Below are 21,072 nucleotides of genomic sequence, written 5' to 3' on the forward strand. Positions count from 1 at the left end.
AAACCTGACTATTTGTAGTGACTCTCTTATGGAGGTTTTTCCACTTACCGAGAGGTTTTGTCTTACTGTTTGAATTCTGGTCAGTTTTCTCTGGAAATACTGTGTGTGAGGTTTGCTCATTGTGAATTTACTACTTGTGCTAATCTGGTGTTATCTGTTTTTTGTTTTTCTCTCTCTTTATTTAGATGAGAGATCCTTGGAGCAGCAAAACTTTTCGTTTTTCTCAATGGACTCAAAGATGCACCAAAGTGTATCAGGCAGCAGGACACAAATGGCCTTAGTGAAAAGTACTTTGGAATCCCAAGAAAGTAATTTACTTCAAACAGTTTTATCATCAGTTACCACTCCCTTTGATGTGACTTTATTTAACCAAGAAGAAGCAGTCAGGATTTCAGAAGGGAGAAATACGCCGTTAGCAGATGTCTCCGTAACAAGCAATGAGGCATTCTTAAGTGACGATGACTTTATTAGCTCATTTCCAAAGGCACAGTGGACTCCTCCACTGAAGTCTTTTGCTGTTTTAACAGACCATCACTCGGTTAATACAGCAAGAGAAGTGTTGGAAACTGTGTTGCTAACACCTTCTTTGTCTGTCCTTTTCTCACCATATGATATCTCAAAAGCAGCACAGCAAAAGACTCCGTTGAGTGCTGTCCCTGAACGCAGTAACACTCTTACAGAACTGAAGCCTTTTGTACCTGATAGTGAAATGCTAACTGCAAGCAGAGACTTGCTGTTGTACCCTGCAAATACAGCTATCTATTTCACTTCCATTCCTTCAGAGGCAGGAGTTGCAGTGCGAGAGAATATAAATGCAAGTTTTGCAGCACTGCCTTTTGGGGCTGCTTCAGAAGGGTCGCCTCTTCATCTCAAGCTGCTAGATAAAAATAGCCCTGTGACCCCAGATGCCACAGCGCCAAGTGCGGACCCATATGGTGCTGTTTACACCAATGTGAGTAGCAGGGCAGAAGAAACTCTCAATTTAAGGACCTACCCCAGTCCAAGCATTCCCTGGGCCACACTGTCTTCAGCAGCCAGTGCTGAGCCTGTTTTGTCTCCGATCAGTCTTCCACTTGAGTCTTTTGCGCTTCACTCAGCTGCCATTTCTACAGACTCTAGACCGGTTCTTAACACCAGCCTGTTTACACACAGATTTTCCAGTACAGCACCAAATTTGTCTGCAAGTTCAGAAATACCAAGTCAATCAGAGCTTGTCAGTGAGCTCATGAGTCCAGTGCCTTCCACGAGATCGTACAGTTCTTGTCTGTATTGTGACTCAGCTTCATTTCTGCCAGAAGCAGGCTTTTCCCCAGAACACGATGTGGGCTCGGGTGATTATGTTGAAACTTTGTCCATCAAAGCCTCTGAAATACAGAGCATAACTCCATTTACAACTATAATTACCGACGGGTATGAAATAGAGGAGCCTACACCTGAGATTTTTGATACTTCTTTTCCATCAAGACCAGTTGTTTCATTTTCTTCAAGATTTACAGAAATGCCTGATTCAAATGTGATTTTATTAAGCACTACGGACACTGTCCCTAACAACAGATCACCTATAACAATTTCCTCTTACCATCAGCTCCCTGAAGAAACATCACTGAACGACTCTGTTGCCCAGTTCCCCCTCCCTGTTCTGAAAACAGATTTGCTGACACTGAGCACTCGTTTAGAATTTCCTGATGCCGCCACTGTTCCATTTGACTCTACCTTCATCCCAAGTGAGACAATAGCATCGTTTGCAGTCAGTCGGACAACTTTGCTGGAGTTGCCAGAATTAATGCCATCAGACTCTGTGGTTTTGCTCGACAAGACATCTACGAGGGAGGAAATGTCTTTAAATACTTCAGATTTTCCATCCAGTCTTTTATCAACACCATTTCTTGTTGAACCTAGCTACTTGTCTTTGTCATTGGCCGTGCTAAATTCTTACTCTGTCATGCGAAGTGATTTATCGACACACTTACCTCAGACTTTGTTGACCTGGGCATCAATACTTTCTGAGGATGTTTCCAACTGGGACTTCACTGCTACTGTCAGCTCTGCCAGTGACACCGAGGTTTCTCAGTTCCCTCTTGGCCAAACGTCATATTTTTATTCAAATGAATCTTCTGTTCCAGGTGCACATGTTCCTGAAATTGCGCCATCATCAGGTTTTCATTCTGAGTCATCCATGTTTCTGGAAGCATCCTCAATATTGCCAGTGGGCTCTGAAGTTGTGTTTACCTCAGCTGTTACAGGAGCTACCTCTCAGTTGGAGCCTTCGCTCTCCACCTCTCACTCTGTGGTTCCTACCCTGGTGCTGCTCACTTCTGACACCCAGCCTGTTACCAGCAGCATCTCTCTCAGTGAAACAAATCTGATCTCTTTGTTTACTACCTTTTTGGCAACTCCTGTCTTAAGCACATCTTCATCTCTGCTCTCAACTGCTCCAGCTTCTGATGAAGATATTGGTGCTACAGTTAACCTGACGCTGCTTTTAACATCTCGCAGCGAGGCCAGTGCCCACACAACCCTTCCTCCTGCACACCCTGACAACCTGACCTTAGGTGCCGACACCAGCAATGTGATGCCCTTTCCTACAGCATCTCTGTCTGTGACCATGTCGTTTGCTCCCACTCGGCTTCCTCCGACTTCTAGCCCTCCCAGTGTATACGAAGTTCCAGCAGGAAGCAGTGTAACTGCTGGTACTGATGCACCAACTGCTTCCACCAGTGTCCCCACAACCACTGCCACTAGTACTACAGGCAGCCGCGGCACAACTGCTGCAGGTGGCCTGGGGATGTTCTCCTCTACTTTGTTGGCAGCCACTACTCCATCTGAAACTGTGGTTGTAACCTCTGCCATGACCACTACCAGGCAGCCCTACGTCTGTGACATCACAGTTCCCGAAGCTTACTTAGTCACTGCGGGTAAGATATTCCTAACAGTTTTGATTTTCGGAAGTCACTGTAATGTGATGCCATAGCTAAATTGCAGGTGTTGAATTAGCTAAGTAAACCTTTCAAAGAAACATGGTGTAAATTTAGACAAACAGCTGTAAAAGCATTGATTTATTATTAATTCTTGAAAATAACAGAATTCGCTTGAACAAGGTCCATTATGATAGTGAATTACGTGTATATGACACTGCCCAGAGAATGAAATTGTCTTCTAAAATCGATGATGCATACATACGACTATGCTGAATTAGAGGTTGCTTTATCATTTCATGGGTTGTAAATGAATGTTGCTGTCATGGTACTGTTCTGCCAAAGTATTAAATGTTCTGACTGAGTGAGTTTCTCCTTTCAGTTGTTGCTGCTGTTTGGGGAAAAAAAAAAAATAACCACAAAAAACCCCTGCATGTGAGGTAATGGTGTAATACGAAAGAGGAGAGCTGGTTTAAAAAATGTTTTGGGTTTGTTACTGTTTTTACAATTTTACTGTACTAGCTTATGTTTATGTTTTTCCCCTCTTCCTATACTGATTTCAGTTGGATTTGGTGTGTTTGTATCCAGAAAAAGTGACCTTAGTGTGTTTCAAAATTGTTTCAGCATCTGGGTTTGCGCTTTTGTTGTTTTTCTACCTCTTCCTAGCTTGTTAACAAAATGATACCAGTGAACTAATCCAGGGCAGCTGCAGAAGTGCTGCATGTTCTGTGATAAGCAACACATTTACCTTTTAGATTTACTTCTGATATGTAAAACAAAATGAGCATAATCTCATCCTCCAGATATGAAGCTGAGCTGCCTGTGCTGGTGATGAGGAAGATTTTTATTTTAACCTGTAATTTGAGGAGTTTTGTAGGCAAGTTACTGATGCTAACTGCAGGATGACAACATGATGGTTTCCAGTCGTTTCCTTGACCATAGTCACAGACTTAAGCGTGACTGTAACAGAAATGATGTCCATAGGGATGTGAGGTTTTTAAAGCATTTTCTTACTCGGTGGATAACCCTTTCAGTAATTAATGTCACCTTTGCTTACTTTTTATTTCAGGGAAAAGTAGATGCATATTTTCTGTGGCTTTTTTCTGATCTCATCTGCATACCATGCGTTGCCTACAAAACTTTAACTGCATTTTGACAGCAGGCTCATTGTGCATGGGTCAGACTGAATGTGCTGGGACTTTCAGATCCAGTGTGAATGCCTCAGTGGCTCCTTAGAACATGCTTTTACTAGAATGATAAAGACATTAGATATACAAAAACAAAAGGAGAAAAAATAAACCTGGAGTTCCTTGAACTGTATGTACAGTCGCTTTTTAGGATACAGTCACACTGTTACCTGTTTCCTTGTCCATGGCCTTACCTGTTTGATTCCATTGATCTCATTGCTTTTTCATGCCGTGCATAATTGAAAATGCAGCTTTGAAGCAAAGCTGAAGGGATCAAGCTAAAATGTATTTACTGACTGACATTCATTTCCAGTGCTGGCCCAAAGAGCTGTTCTACCGAACGTCAGTGAATCCATCAGAGAAGTGCTCAGAGTTCAGTTCAGGCGATCAGTAGAGCTAGAGGTAAGTGGTATGAAGAGTGTACAAGTACAATTTGATTAATAGAATTCAATAGTGATTTTAGTTCATAGGGTAAAATGGTGATTTAAAAACAACCTCTGTGGTACTATATTAGAGAGCTTTATTCTAATTTAAATGTTAGTCATGGGGAGGTTTTTGGTTTTGTTTTTTTTTTTTTTTTTTAACGTATGACATCAGCTTTTTTACTTTTAGAATGTCAGTTTTCTAGGACAGACCTTTCTTGGTTTTACTAGAGGTGAGCAAGCAGTGCCCAGCCTCTACTGCTCAGCTCCTTTGGCTGGTGAATTGAAAATGATCTGAAGAGCTTTTACACTTTGAAATACCTGTTAAAAAGTTTTGATTCTTCTCCTAGCCAATTATATATTTAGCACCTTAAACAAAACAAAACCTTCTGCACAGTCTTGTGCTACTTTATGTTGTAAGCGAGGCAATCAACACTTGCAGGGGGTGTGGTGGACTCCCAAATGCAGGATTTGGCAGGTAAAAATGGCAGGGGGAAAAAAAATCAGGTGTGCATTAGTGAGATGCTGTTTTTAAGCCTTTAAATAGGTGTGACTTCTGTCCTTGCACTGCTCACAGGGATAGAAATTGCTGTACGCTTGTTTTTTATTGTAAGCTGCTTCTGCTTTGATGTTCAAGGAATCATCTTTGAACAATATTTCAGTGTTGTTTTCTAACCGCAAAGTGAGTGTCTGGTTGAGATGAGGTTTAAAGGCTTTATACCCTCTCTCTTATCTCGAACCCTCTGACTGAGAGGAAAAGATTGTAGAGGTAGTTTGGGGGTACTTTTGTGCTTCAACACTGGGGACAAAATGAAAAGTTTAATGGAATTACTGGTATGTTCCAGGTTCAGCTGCACTTGCATTTTTGCATGTCTACATTCATCCGGTTGTGATAGTCCAGCACCACATTATCTTACTTTTGTGAGTCTATGATCTCATTTTTACTAAGAAGTTAACTCAAGTAGGAGTTTGAATGTTAAAACATAACTTGAGTTTCTCCATGTACAGAATCCCTTGGTGGCTTTAACTTCTTGCCAGTCTGTGTGGGGAAACTGTTTTGACAGCTCCTGCCATAATCACTGCACTCAGTAATTAAAAAACTCCTGTCAGCTGTTTCAGAATATACTTCTCTACTGCTCGGTCAAGATAGGACTGTTAACGAATTTCTGCCAAGCTTCAGCCACAGTGAGCTACCACTATAAATTATGTTTAAACTAGATCCTTTTAGCAACACCTGCCTATAAACTTTTTAAGGGTTGGTTTTTTTTTTAAATAAGAGATCTTTCTTCTGGTTTGAGAATTATACCTTCAGATTGTGCAAACTGGCGTAGTCAGGTAGAAGTCAAAAGTTCATGACGATAGAACTACAGTAATTTTCAGTGATCTTAAACGCCTCAATATGAAAGTGCTTACCCTCTTAATAGTAACTGTAGTAAGACAAAATCTATTGCTAAATATTTGAAGGTTCATTGGAGCAAACATTTGTTATCTTGCTTCTTTATATTTTTGCCCTTTAAATTCCTTCTTTTCATGCCCACTCTTGTCTTGTAAAGCTCTCAGTAGGATATTTTGGCCCTAAGGCTTCTCAGAAGCAACTGTTTTTATAAATAATGCAGTTAGTCCAGCTTCATTCTTTGCAAATTTTTTTATCAAAAGGAGAAAACATCTCTGTGGAATCAGTTACGCTTATTTTATGCTAGAATGCTGCTATCTTATGCGTTCTTTGATGACTTGGGTATGGGTTTTGCACTAAAAATAATAACTAGCAAATGTCTTCACCTCTGGAGTATTAAGCTGTTACCCTAAAAAAAGAGCTGACTATAATATCAGTATGTTAAGTGATGATGTAATGCAAAATTTTAAAGGGAATTTGTCTGTATTGCTAAACTTCATTAATCAAACAGTCCTGACTTTTGTTAGTTGAGATTACCCAGGAACTGCGTGTACATTTGCAAGTTATGGTAAAGCAGCACACTCCAAGCTGCTTTTTTACTGTGTCTGCTATTACACCTCACAGATGTTGTTCCCTTACTGTGATGTAATGCGCAGTAAACCAGGAGACAGTCTTGTTAAATTTAACTTGGTAGTAATGTATGCTTTAAAAATAAAATCCATGGCAACGATGGATATAACTGCTGCTCACTTTAAGTACAAACCAAGTTTAACACTGAAAGAATTGACACTTTTTCCCAACTTTTTGAACTGAAACTTTGGTCTCTGCTTCTTTATTATTTCAAACATTCTGACTTGAAGTGGAAGTAAAAGGAGGCAGGCTTGAATCTTGCCTAATGAAAAAAACCTTTTGTTAATTTTTTCCTAGCGAAAGTCTTTACAGCAAAGTGAGACTGACCTTAAATTCTGAAGTTCTTTCTTTCCAGTTGGTCTCAATGCATTGCATCTGCAAAAGAATAAGACCCTGTTTTTGAATAAGAGTAATTTTTGTCAGCTTTCTGTAATGTAAACCTTATGGCACTTGGGTAAGATCTGTTATACAATGTTCCCTTGACTTAGATTTGTTGCACTGGGGTGTGAAATAAAATAGTGTTGGCAGTGACTTGCTGCCAGGACCCCTGGTGCCATTAAGCTCATGCCAACAGGAAAAAGCTTTTTGCCAGCCTCATTTGTGCTTGGAAATTTTATCATGCGTTATAACGCATACCTCAGACACTTTGTTGCTGTATTTCATGTGGTGTTTTGGGCCCGTCCTTAGCATATGGCTTTCTATAATCCAAAATCAGTAAAACTGCCTTCAGAGTAAGGAGATCAATTCAGTGTCAGGCAGTTAAATACTTCTTTCAAAGATGCCACCTTGTGGACTTGAGCTGGCTTCGTTGTTACTCGCTTCTGCTGAAATTCTGGCTGGTACCATTTAGGTGTGTAAAAACAGTGAGAGAATTGTTGCCTTAGGATCCTAATGTGCATAGAAGCAGAAGCTTTGTTTCATTTTTAAGACCTGGGAGCCTTTGTAGCCCGTTTCCAGGAAGTTAAACGCTCTCTGCAGACTCTTTACAGGATGCTTAATAAGGTGGTGGTGAGGAAAACGCTTCTTTAAGCTTTCTGCAAGATGTTTACACAGCATAGTACAGTGGAGTGCAGGCTTGGATTAGACTGTAGCAAAGGTGCATCGAATCAAGCATTTTAGCGGACAATAATCAATAGCAAATACGTAAGGAACATCATATGGGTCAGAAGGAGCATACAGTCGTGTCTTCCTCAAATACTCTTCTAGCCTCTAGTAAACTGGGGCTTGAAAACTTTCTGTAACAGAAGTGCTCCCTCCTGTGAGGGTAGCTTTGAATGAGATAGGTTGTGTCTGGAAACAGCAAAGTTGCATTAGCTGTTGTGCTTTGGAGGAGTAGACAGCTTAGCTTGAGGTGTTAGATTCTCTGCTCCTACTGGATGTTTTCTGCTTTTTGTTGTGGGCGTGACTCCAAAGTGCCTATGAAGTTTTGCCTGATTCTCCAGTTTTGTGGCCCAAAGTGTTAAGATAAGAAATTTGTACTTGTTTTCTTTAATAGGTTGTACTCAAATATAGCTAACTTGTTAACATCTAACTGTCCTGACATAAGAGGTGAAACCTCCAAGAAAGGATTGGGTGGACAGCTGGGTTTGTGAACAGTTAGAGCTGTGCCAAGAGGAGCTATTCTCACTCAAGAATCAGGAGTCATGAGCTGTGCTCATCAATCCTAGGTAACTTCGCAAGCTTCTCTGTGAATTAGTTTGTACACAGTATTGTGCTGTCATGGCTATATTACTCCTGTCATCTGAATTAGGTTGTAGAGAGCTAACTCAAGAAAACCTTGCAATATCTCGAGCAGAAGTAGATATTGTTTTGACCTGTAGTGGTTCTCATCTACCTACCTCAAAATTATACTTAGAGGTATTTTTAAAAATCCTTGTTCTTCTGGAGTTGCTGTCACTTTTCTGCTGCAGTGAAGCACAAAAGGGAAACAGAGTTAGCTGTTAAGACAAAAAAAGCCATTGCAAAATTCCAGAGGTTGGTTTGGGGTAGGCTGTTTTCGTTGCATCTGTTGTGCACTGCAGCAGGTCAGAGGTGGAGACGGCTGAATTAGTTACCAGCAGCTTGTTTTCTTGTCTGAAATACCTAACTCCAGTGCTGAAGTTTATGCTGACTTTCTTCCTCAGCATATTTTGCTTTTAGAAATCACCAACAAATTGTCACTGAGATATATAATTCTAGTTCTTCTTTTTCTTGCCTTTTAAGTAGTCTCCTTTATATGTAATGGCTAACTTGCTTTTGGCATGTCTTACCCATTATAACTGCTGCTTCCATTTGACAAACTGAAGCTGCAGAGATCATTTCATCCTGAGATAAAAGGATAAATTTTCAGATAAGAAGAACTGAAAAGAGCTGTGCATATTATTCATATCAAACAAATTTGAGTTCTATGGGTCTAAATCCATTTAAAATAAAAGATGGATGTTGCATATATTTGTGGACTAAGAATAAAGAAAGGAATAATGAGCAGCATGGATTTTTTTTTAATTTATTTCGTTCTGCAGCTGAGGTAGTTTCTTCTGGTGAAGATGATCTCTTTGAAATGCATGTTTTCTAGGCGACAATAAAGAGGTGCTTGCTGTCTTATCTAAATAGCAATTGCCATCATTTCACACTGTTGCAGAAGTACCAGTAAGGAATGTGTAGGTCACAATTTAGCACTGTGCTTTTCTATAAGGCTGACCCTGATGCTGAGGGTATTTAACATATCCCTTCACCAGCACAAAGCCCTCATGGTGCTAGCATCGCTTCATCTAAGAGATCACACTTATCAGAACCTTTAGGTATCTGGTGTAGATTATTTATTTAATTTGAGGGTCACTGTGTTGGGCATTTCAAAATATTTTAGTGTGGTTGCCTAAGGCAGATAAAGTAAACCGGGGGAGTGAATCAAAGAGGAAAAAAATAATGCCGTGGAAGCAGGTGTCCTTGATATTGAGAGAGTTTTTCCTGAAAGAGAGAAGACACTGCAATATGTTTAAATAAATAAAAGCCTTCAGTTTGTTCTTAGTTAGGTGACAGAGAAATGGTGTTTAAGAATGTCTGCATAACCTAGGTTTATATTTAACTTACAATCTCATTTCTTTTACATGATGACTAAGGCTCCTCAGGGTGTTTAAGAAGACTCAAAGTCAGGAGATGAATTGGAAAATGAAAATTGTAATTATGGTAACTGTGCTGAAATAAGCAGATAGATGTGTTCTCTGGAAGAAAGTGTTCTTGAATGTGAAAATTATATCCATAAAACACAGGCTATGTGCATTTTGTATATCACAGGAATGGTATAGGATGTATTCGCTATGCATTATGACAAGCAGTTGAGTAAGCAAACAGTGATTTATTATTATTAATTTTTATTTATTTTTATGGGAAATCTTATGTACTCCATGAGAACGCAGTGAGGGGGAGTGCTGCTATGCTGGGATATGATAAATCAAGAAGCATTGAGATGAGTGTGGTGTACTGCAGAGATCTAGTAGGTACACCTAGCACAGGGAAGTTGACTCTGTTGCACTGGAGCAAAGGCTGCAAGATGCAGCACTGTCAAAGTGTCTGTGCTTCTGCTCCCTCAGAAAAATAAAGATTGCATTTTCCTACATTTTGACAATGTAGCTTTGAAATGTGCGAGACTATGCAGGTCTAAAGTGTTGCCAAATTTCAGATTTAATATTTTTTTAAAAATATCTTTTTCTTTTTTGTAGGTTTATAACATTTACCCAAAATTTGCTTTCTTGGTGACATCAGGTCCTTTTGTTTACACGGCAGTAGCTGTCATTAATGTGCTTGTGAACAGCAGTCTTCTTCGTGGTGAGGCCCCCATGATCCTCTCACTGCATCCTTCTTTCACTGTGCCAGATAACAGATTCCAAGTTCAGACAGGTGAGTGCTTCCTGGCATGAAGAGGAGGAGTTATAGCTTTGTATTGTTTCATACTTCTTCACTTATGATTAGTCACTCAAGGTCGAGTCAAAACCCTGCGTTCTGCTGCTGTGGATCTTAGTTCTTGGTTGTTAGTGAAATACTTGCCATATCTGTGGTTGAGATGATAAATTGTAAACAGTTAACCCCATAATTTCATGATTTTTTCAAAAATTTGTTTTTGCAGGTTGCAAAATAGGTATGCTCTTTTTCTTGCTTTGGAATGTTAGAAGAGAAAATTTCTGTGAAACATCTACCCATCAAATCACAGTGCAGTTACTTTAATGCTTGAGTCAAGTTTCAAATTATGTTTACCTTTAATGCTACTTTTTAGAGTTCTCAGTGTGGGAGAAAGAGTAAGCAGGAGGATTGATTGCTCATGTGTAAAGTGGGCAGGAGAATTGCTCATGAAGTCTGCTAATAAGATTGAGAGTCTTGAGAGTCAGTGTTATTTAAAAACTTCTTCAGGCACTATTTGCATAACAAACCCACCTGACTCATCGGTTGACTACATAATGAGGTAGTGACAAGGATTGGAGAAGGACTTAAGAGTATTGGTAGATGAAAAGCTGGATATTAGCTGGCAATGTGTGCTTATAGCCTAGAAAGCAAACAGCATCCTGGGCTGCATCAGAAGCAGCATGACCAGCAGCTCGAGGGAGGCGATTCTGCTTCTCTAGTCCATTCTGTGTCCAGCTCTGGAGTCCTCACCACAAGAAGGACATGAAGCTGTTAGAGCGAGTCCAGAGGAGGGCCACAAAAATGGTGAGAAGAATGGAACCCCTCTGCTATGAGGACAGGCTGAGAGAGTTGGGGTTGTTCAGCCTGGAGAAGAGAAGGCTCTAGGGAGATCTCATTGTGACCTTTCAATATTTAAGAGGCGTGTAAGAAAGATGGCCACAATGTTTTTAGCAGGGCCTATTGTGACAGGACAAGGGTTTCCCCTTCAAAAGAGAGGAGATTTAGACTAGATAAAAGGAAGGAATTTTTTACACTGCAGGTGGTGAAACACTGACACTGGTTTCCCAGAGAGCTGGTAGATGCCCCATCCATGGAAATGTTCAAGGTCAGGTTTGATGGGGCTCTGAGCAACCTCACCTAGTTGAAGAAGTCCCTGCTCTCTGCAGAGCAGCTGGACTAGATGACCTTTATGTTCCCTTCCAGCCCAAAGCATTCTATGATTGAGTATATAGGCAGAGAGTTAATGAGAATTAATGCTGCTTTTGTTTAGTCATGTTTCATGTGTTGTTTCTGCTCTGTTAATAACTATAGTAATAACTACTTAATAACTACTTTAACTGTGCAGTTGTGGTGTCTTTTTCTACTGCTTAACACAGTTTAATAAATAGACATGCACTCTTTCTTTCCTATGAAAGGCTTCAAGGTGTGTGTATCTAGATTTAGAAGATTGTTTTGGTAATTAAGTGTTTTGAAAGTGTTAGACTGATACCAGTGTATACTAATGGACCCAATATGTGGTCTTTTACACAAGATAAATACTGTATTTCAGTCTAGAAGAAAAAGAGATTTGTTTCTTTTTTCCTTAAGATTTTTATTCATCTGTTGGGTACTAAAGATTTCAGTGTGATGATTTAGTGTTTTAAGTCGTATAAAATTACCCACACGTATGTAGTGAAGATCTTTCAGTATGTAAGAGTAAACAGTGGGTATTTTGTCATGAATATCTTTCAGGAATCTAATTACTGTTGCAACAGATATTAATGAGAATTTACTGCATCAACACAAAATATATTTCTACTGTATTTTTACCCACTGTTTCACTGAATGTGACTTGAATTCCCTGAGAAAACGATAGCCCTATGGATTTCCTTGCTCATTTTTTTTTCTTTTATGGAGTACTTGTAGGAATAATGTGTACCCTTTGTCTTCAGTGCTTCAGTTTGTTCCTCGGAATGTGGATGTTGGATTCTGCAACTTTAGCAAGCGCATTGAGAAAGGGCTGGCAACAGCATTCAGGGAGGTGAGCAAACACCAGGAGTTCTACAACTTCACTGTGCAGGTAAGAAGATTAGGATGTTTTGTGTCTGTCCCTTTGTCTCCCCACCTTTGCTCATCCTGTATTTTATCCAGCCAGAAAGATGAGTTAGGTTCCGCTGGCTAGTCTCTACCTTCTAGATCATGTAGAACTATGAGGCTTTGTTATGAAGCCAGGATTTTTTTCCCCTACAAAGTAGTATGGCACCACATAATCCCTCTGGTTTCAAGCTTTTTGAAAAAATTATCCAAGATGATGATTTATATCCAAAAGCGTTATTGAATATAATAGTGTTTATACTTTTTCATATCAAGGCTGCCTCAACCTTTATCAAAGTCATTCCCATCAGGTTTTACTGTTATGGAGTACGGTATGGTTAGAATATTTTTGTTGGATGACCACTTTCAGGTCTAATTGCTGCTCAGGGGATCCTATTAGGGGATTTAGTAGTTATATGCACTCTGCTGTTATGTGAGTAAATTTGCTAGTTGCTTCTGAGGTCTAGAAATACTTGCAGCAATATGTGATGTCTATGGCAGCTGCTGCTGAAACTTCACGTATGAAATGCATTGCGTATGAACTGGGTTCTGAAACACATAGCAGAGCTTAAGACTTCCTGGAAGGTCAGTAGTTCAACTTAATGGGACCAACTCCCTCTTCTGAATTCTTAAATTAAAACTATCTTTGTTCTAGTGCCAAAATTAATAAAAAAAACTTACTGTTTTATTTAACTGGCACCATAAATTACCATCTCTGGTACCCTAAAATAAAATCATAGCAGGAAAAATTAGAGAAACTTTATAGTACCTACAGTAATATATAGTACATGTAGTAAAATGCTCAGAACTGTACAACCAATGTGCCTGGATAGACTGAAGACAGAACACGCACAATTTCTTGGACTATTAGCTTATCAAACTTTTATTTCAAATACTTCCTTACTGTCTGGAAGAGGTGTGTGCACAGTTGCTGTGTACAGTGGTGACAAAATAAGGCTTCTAACCATTGGTATGGTCTGGACATGCATGGTACAGGAGGTTTTGACCAAGAGAATATCCATTTTCAGTGTTTCTTTACCACAGTCATCTTCCTGTCTGTTCCATGCAGTTTGGTATTCGCCTAAGATATTTTTTTTAATTGGTAGATTTATTTTGCCATGTTTCTCTCTAGGCGGTGTATTTCATCATTTTCTGGACCATAGCTTTCTGACCATTCTAGATTATGATTGTCCTTAAAGGATAACTCTTTGAAGAGGAATTCGCCTGTAACTTTACCTCTTCTGAGACTCATCAGTCTGAAACAACCTGGAATGGATGTTCCTCTGTTTTGATGTGAACTGTCCTCCCCCTCTTCGTATTAGGAGAAGAAGAAAAGACTGTCAAGGAAGGAATGGAAATGCTAGTCATTTGATTTTGCTAATGACTGTGCTTCGATCTTGTCTTTTCAGATACTGAATATAACTGTGAGCAGGCCTGGAGCTGTATTTCGGCAAGGCCCTGTGAGCATTGTTTTTGCCATCCGAGATAAGTATGGTTTTCTAAATGGCTCTGAAGTCAGTGAGCAGCTAAGAAACTTGTCTGTGGTGGAATTCAGCTTCTACCTGGGCTTTCCTGTGCAGCAAATTGCTGAACGTGAGTACTTGCCCTTTTGCCAAGACTGCAAAATACTGGTTTAGTATTTTTTAGCTCCCTACAATTTTAAAGTAATGTTCTGCGTAAGTGATAGCGCAGTTTCAAGTACCTGACTTGTATCATGAATTCTGCAGAGCAAATACATGCCTCGCTCTGCTCACAAACTGCATACAATTGTTACAGAAACTTGTTGCTTTTGTCATCATCCTTTCCTTCTGCACTGGACCAGTCGTGCTTAACTTGGCTTCATTTTCCCTGGTCGTAGTCCAGATTTAAAAAAAAAAACAAAACAAAAACCTAAGCCACTTCAACCAATATTGCAGTGAAGTGTGATCCCAGATGTGTGTCTGTGGATATGTCCACAGGGGCCTTTGCTGCTCCTCAGCAGGGTTTACTTCCTTGGTCTTTGTGAGCACTCAACTGTGCATTTTTTCCAGGCCACGGCCATCCTAAATTTAGATTAATGGGTGCTGCCTGCCTAGCAGATTTTGCTTGACACTTGGCCTTGACTTCTTAGGCTTGGTTAGATTTTTCAGATGACCTCAGTCTCATAAATAAGCCAACTCAACACTTACCCTTGTACACTAATAGATTGTTCCTGACAGAAATGTCTCATGAACATAAGCAAGATCATGAGAAACAGTACTTGCCTTTCCTGGTGGCAGGTGTTACTGTTAACCCAGTCATTTAATTCCCACTTCCTCCTATGTCACTGTGCTTTCCAATGCAGATTTTTAATTTAAGGAGTTATTTTTGTGAGCTGTATAGATGCATAGCACCTGGCACGGTGATTCTCTCTATACAGTTAAACATCTTGTGGAAAATGAGGCCTAATGACGGCTGCTGTTTGTTATGCAGCTGTATGGTAGTATGACAGCGAAAGGTATCATAAGAGAGTGTTTGTCAACAGAAGTTGTTCTCTGTAGCACCTTTAAATCTATATAAGATGACTGCACAGGTTACTTTCCGAAAGTCTAGAAGTAGTGCATATGTAGTTCTATTTGGAAACTTTTTCATTTTCTGAGAATCCATCTTCTGGATTGTGTGATGAAGCTACAGTGCAATTAAATAACAGAATTTCTACCGAGGCCCACGTATCCTGAAAGACAGGCTGGTCATAGGGGAAGAACATTGCTATTAAACATGTATGTACTCTATTTTCCTCTCCAGTTGGTACTTAGGAAATTTGAAGGTCATGTCTTTAGTGCTCATAGCAGGAGCTCTCGCTGTGTTACCTGCATGTTTATAGCAGCTGGCCAGTGCTGATGGAGCTCTCTGATACCTCACATGTTTATGAGAAAGCCGTGGAAAGTAGGATGAGTGAAGAGGTCAGGCAATGCCTTTGGAAAAAGGCCCCATTCAGATGTCTTCTCCTTTCCTGACTGCTCTGAGGATTTGCAATGCAGTAATGTAGATGTCGGCTGTTGTGGCCTGGCAAATATAGGTTCTGTTAGTACAGTGGCATGTCCAAGCCAAAAAAAAAAACTTTGTTTCTAAAAAAAAAAAACTTTGTTTCTAAAGGTTCAGGAATTGTTTATTTCTGCTGGCTATTTTAAACAAGTATGACAACTCTGTGGTAGTTTAATTCCTGCAAATTCCAGCACGGGCCTCTGGTCTTCAAACAGAATCATTCTTTCTCCCCTCAAATCCTTCAGATCTCCCAAACAATACCAGACCTCAAATTCTCGAGCAGACCCTTAGTGTAGGAAGGCAAAGTTACTCATCAGTGGTGACTAAGTCCATCATGATACACACTTTATTCCCAGACTCTTCTATTTGGAGCTCTTGAAAAATGCTGTTTCTTTGGTGCACATCCCCAGCAAGCTCTGTATACACTCTTGCCTTCAATAACCCCATGTAACTACTGCCTTAGTTAATTGCATGAATGTTGCCATCAGAGCATAGCACTTGCTTCACATGTCTCAGACAGAGTTTGTTGGTGGTGCTGTCTCTTAATTTGTTTGGTAGTGAAATTTTGAAGATGGCTTTCGAATTCATCTAGACTAAATGTTCAAAACATTTATTGTTAAAAATGTAATAAATCAAATCAAAGTAAATATATTAAGTTTCAATTTAGTAATTGAGAATTTTTAGGAACAATGAGATCTTCCCGAAGTTTGCCATGTAGAAAACATGAGGATTTGGTGGATATGGCACCCTAAGTCAAGGAGCATCTTGTCAGCATTTGACTTGCTTGTTGCTAGAGGAACTCAGATTTGCTGTAGATTGAGCCCACTGCAGCACAGCTCGTTTAATTCATACTTGTCTAGTTTGGTCTCAGTAGTGCTTTGGTGCATTCATAGTCACTGTTTTGGAATACCAGACATGGTGCCATTTGATAAGTCAGCAAAGTGGGAGCACAGTTTCTCAGCTTGTTAGAGCTATGAGTTTGTCAGAAAGCAGAATAACGAATGTAGCTCCTACACTTTTATAAGCAAGGCAACGACACTCCGTTATTTTTAGCTGTTTCTACAGCGTTCTTTGCATTGTTGCAGTGACTGTATTTTCAGCCAAAGGGTTTTAGATCTTCAGTATATTCAGAGCCAGAAATCATATCCAAAGGCTTAGCAGCATTGGGCAGATCCTTCTTGAGATATCTTACTCAACAGTCTGTTGAAGATGACCCTAAAAGCTACTTTGGCAGGACGATTCCTAAATGTTTTTGTTTTCTAGAGAGTAGTTGTAGCAGTGTTGTGAAGATCTTCCTTAGATAGGTAGCTGCTTTGCTCTGTGCAACTTAATATGCAGCCTTCTGCTTTTCAGTGTGAATTTTGGGGAGATTTTTTAAAACAGTTACATATTTAAATGTAAACAATTAAAATATGTTATTGTTTATATGTAAATTACTTATATGTAAATACAACATGTTCCATGCCATACTGTTTTATGCCATTTGTGCTTTAGTTATGAAGCCTGGTAAGTGTTAATACTCTTGGTGATGACTTATTTCTTTTTCCCCTTGGGGGCTCTCTGTGTGATTTTTTTTTTTTTTTTTTTAAGTTTTATGGTCTGCATCTGAAGAAAAAATAAATGATTTGTCGGTGAGCTGAGCTGTCAGGACATTGGAGTTGATTCATACAAAGGAGAAGCTACTTGTGTGATATCGTTGTATTATAACACTATTAAGCAAAGTGAAACCTCACCATAGACATCCCAAACGTGAGCCGCCTTTGAAGGAACGTATTCGCTCCATGCTGCTTGTTCACTTTACATTGCCTTTCACAAATAGCCTTTCACTGGGCTTTTGGGTTTTTTTTTTCCACATAACTAATACATACAATTTATACTTTTAACTGTATAGTTTGTCCCTGTGCAATACATAATTCACAACAGGAGTTTGTCAGCATTTTTCGACTCATTTACGGTGAGGGTCAGTAATGAAAGTTGTTAGTTTGACAGAATGGACTGTTCCGTGCAGGAATAGGGCTGTTGGAGTGGCCAAGCCTGGAGACTTCCAGACTTTTTTCTTTCCTGCCATGTAGTTCTAGGTGACTTCAGCAACATGCTTATATTCAAATGTTCTGTTTATACATTCCTGTATGCTTGTTTTACATTGTTCACCTTATATCTCACATTTTACGTGGTAAACTGGTTATATGGTCAGCAGTGAGAACACCAAGTCTAGTCATGGTTTTTGGTGACTAGTTCATTACAGACAATAGGAAAGACTATATTTCGAATCTCTATGGCTGGAATATTTCTTTGAGGACAGGCAAAGGCTAGCTGTGGACTAGATGAAGAATATATGCCTTCATGAACTTAACCCAAATGAATCTCTGTTTTTATTATGACTTTCTATAGAGGAAGTTGCCTTGGGACTTGTTTTTTTTCAGTGCCAGCAGTAGCACTTTGGTGAGTGTCATCTATGTCTTGGAGATGTTGCAAAGCCAATAGATAATATAAAATTGTATGGTACAGTCCAAGACTGCAGAAATATTTGGCCATTTTTTTCCTAAGTGGATTTTTGGATCAGACGTTTAACAGTTACAGCATGTTACTATTGCCCACACCCCAATATCTGCACGAAATCTTATTTTTTCACTTGATGCCTTCTCATTCCAAATACTGAATTTCCTCCATGGTTTCTGTTACTGTTCCTCCATTTATCAGAAATAAGAACAATCAATATGGTACTGGTTCTATCCTGCATGGTCCCACAGGCCTCTGTATGAAAGGGTCAGAGAGATCCTTGTTGGAGCATCTGGCGAAGGCCACGTTGCCTGAGTGGTGTGCTTCAGACTGCTGTCAAGAGATTTCTGGGTGACTAGGTGACCCCTTACCTTTTGGTCATCACTGAATCAATTCTGTTATAGGTTACTGTGCTTCAGGGCTGCACATTAGAATCTTCTAATAATGCTAGCATTCTCTTCATTAATGCATTAGCAAACCAGCTGCAATCTAATTAATAATTGCATTTTGTCTATCCAGCTTCCACCTCAGAATAACAACCAGTCTGTGCTGAGTTTAATCATTAGTTCCAGGGTGTGTTAAGAATGTGTTGCAAATATGATATGCAGTGCTGAGACTCCAGCTGAGCTCAGAATGTGGCCACATGTGAGTTGGTGAGACACTTGAGTGACTGTGGAGTAAGAGTTGGAGTCTGGATTTTCTGACTTCTGAGCATGGTCTCAGAAGCGTCCATCATTTCATGGATTTTTCTTTAGGTTTTAGAACCCAGCCTTAGTTGCCAATGATCAAGGCATGTCTGCATTTTCAGTTTCAAGATTTTCTGCTCAAGTTGTTTTATTTTTAAATTTCATTAATTCCGTGAAAAGTTTAAGTGAATAGTCATCCAGCAATTTGCATGAATTAAATAATTTTCAAGTACTAATCAGAAAAAGTATGAAGAGCACATTAAGTATTGAGGCAAAACATAATTTTGGTTTAAAAGAGGAAAAAAATTCACAACTGCTGGCGGTTCAAAGCTTTGTGGCCATTGAAAGGTTTTTGATTTTCTTATCTTCCTCTTTCCATGCTTTGGAAGAACAACAGATGCAGTTTAGTTTATGCTTTTTTGTTCAGACTATTTTTAAATTGAAGTAAACAATTGCATGACCAAGTAAATAGAACTCAAATTTAAAAGTTACAATCAGAAGAATCACATAGCAGGATGCCACAAATAAATATGTTTGTTTAAATGGACCGTGAGGTGTTTTTTGTGTTGTGAGTGTTTTCGAAATTTGATGCCTCTGGGTCAGTGTATAGAGGGCTGATGTTTCCTATTCAGAATAAAGGACCATATTTTGATATCCTTCAGAACAGTAAGTCACAAAGTACCTCCCCGGTTGTTCTCTTGAAGCTAGCAGTGCTATTACTGAATTAAAGATGAAATAACTAAATTTTTTTTTTCATAGGACTACTCATCCAATTATGAAAATAAAATGTATAAAGTAACCAGTGATTCGTTTCCTCTTGCCTTAAAAAAAAAAATTTTTAAGTTTTTTTAAGGGGCAAAATAATAAGTTTTTAGGTATGCTGACAGAGGTCAGCTACTCTACAAACTATTGCATAATTAAATTAGAAAAATTATAATCTTCTATTTCTCTGAAACATGCAGTAATGCCAAACTATTCTACCAGTAAAGACATCTTTGCTCTAAATTGGTCTTGCATGGACCAGATCATTTAATCGTTATGTGCCGCATTCTTTTTATCAATGAAATGATTTAAAAAAATAACCTTTGTATAATGCTTAGCAAATGGCATCTGAACTAAGTATTTTGAGAAAGTTAAGACCATTCCTTTTCTTTACTGCTGTAGTGAAGCTTAAGACTTCCCTTGAGGAAACTGATGGCCCAGCCCCGATCTTCATTTGTTTCCCAACATGTCTTTACTGCTCTCCAGTGGAAACCTTGGGAAAAATCTTATCCCTACTGAAGGCAGTAGAAATAGTTTTTATTTACTTCACAGGGACAAGGATTTCATTCTGGAGCAGAGCTTTTTTTTGAAAAAACTGAGAAATTAAGAAAGCTTGGAGCCACCAAGCCAAACACAAAAGCCATGAGATTTGTCTGCAGCAGTGTTTCTATATGCATTATTTGTGATTTTTTTGTAAAACAAAACAAAAAAGACAAGGTGGTGTTTTTAAATGTGTCACCCTGCACAGGTCTGGAACACAGATATATATAGTTTTCTATACATTTCTATACATTGAATGTCTCTGTGTAGTTTCTGCCTCAGAGAAGGTCTTATTTTCATTCTGAGACACTCATGAGTTGCCTCATTGCCCTTTGAGCAAAAGTACGATCCTGCAGTTAGCTGAGTAAGAGTCACAATTCAGACAGTGAACTTTTAAATTTCTAGGAGCAATGACCTCAGTACAGCAGCTTGTAATCTTTCAGGTAATAAATCTGACCGCCTCAGTTAGCTTCTTGTTGTTCAGAGGCTGAACTGGGGAGTGTATGTTCGGAGCACTTTCCTTACCGTTCTGTCTGCGTAGCCTCAGGAGTAGTAATATGTCTGTGTAAATAAGATGCTTACTGACAGTATAAATTATGAAGTGGCTTCTTTTTTTTGTGTGTGTATGTTGTTGAGAATACTGTTCTTACAGATGTTTTTCCTTTCGTTCTGTTTTTCCCTCAGCCTTCCATTATCCTAAGCTTAATGTGTCTCAGTTGATGAAATCTTCCTGGGTGAGAACAGGTACGTACAGTCTCTTGTAAGTAAGAGTGCAATTATTTTTGTTAGCAGGATAACTAGCCTACATAAATATCGATAGCTTAGGGCTGCTACATGTTCATGAGGTAATACTGTGCCTGAGCTGAATAAATTCTAAAACCAAAGGCCTAGTGACCTGGAATATCCAAGAAGGGTAATTCTGTGGTCTAGAATGAATTAGTGCAATTCCTTGCACACAGAGAAGGTTTTTGTCTATAAAGCAGTTTATTCTTAGACAACTTACACTCTCAGACCTACTCTGTATGCTGTCAATATACCACATTGGTTTCTAGGTTTTTCTTTTATTATAAGTGAAAATTAAAATTT

The 21,072-nt window shown here is 39.2% G+C and overlaps 1 protein-coding gene across 1 annotated transcript in view; it reads left to right on the top strand.

Moving 5' to 3' along the window:
• The first annotated feature begins 226 nt into the window (after positions 1 to 226).
• Positions 227 to 21,072, top strand: part of KIAA1549 (KIAA1549 ortholog) — a 75,094-nt gene continuing 54,248 nt past the window's right edge. Inside the window, exons 1-6 of the mRNA XM_010144549.1 lie at positions 227 to 2,915; positions 4,416 to 4,504; positions 10,246 to 10,423; positions 12,355 to 12,482; positions 13,906 to 14,089; positions 20,671 to 20,730. Coding sequence (XP_010142851.1) covers positions 227 to 2,915; positions 4,416 to 4,504; positions 10,246 to 10,423; positions 12,355 to 12,482; positions 13,906 to 14,089; positions 20,671 to 20,730 — 3,328 coding nt within the window. The remainder of the gene's footprint in view (positions 2,916 to 4,415; positions 4,505 to 10,245; positions 10,424 to 12,354; positions 12,483 to 13,905; positions 14,090 to 20,670; positions 20,731 to 21,072) is intronic.

Source organism: Buceros rhinoceros, unplaced genomic scaffold (genome assembly GCF_000710305.1).
Source record: "Buceros rhinoceros silvestris isolate BGI_N320 unplaced genomic scaffold, ASM71030v1 scaffold6321, whole genome shotgun sequence".
Classification (NCBI taxonomy): domain Eukaryota; kingdom Metazoa; phylum Chordata; class Aves; order Bucerotiformes; family Bucerotidae; genus Buceros; species Buceros rhinoceros.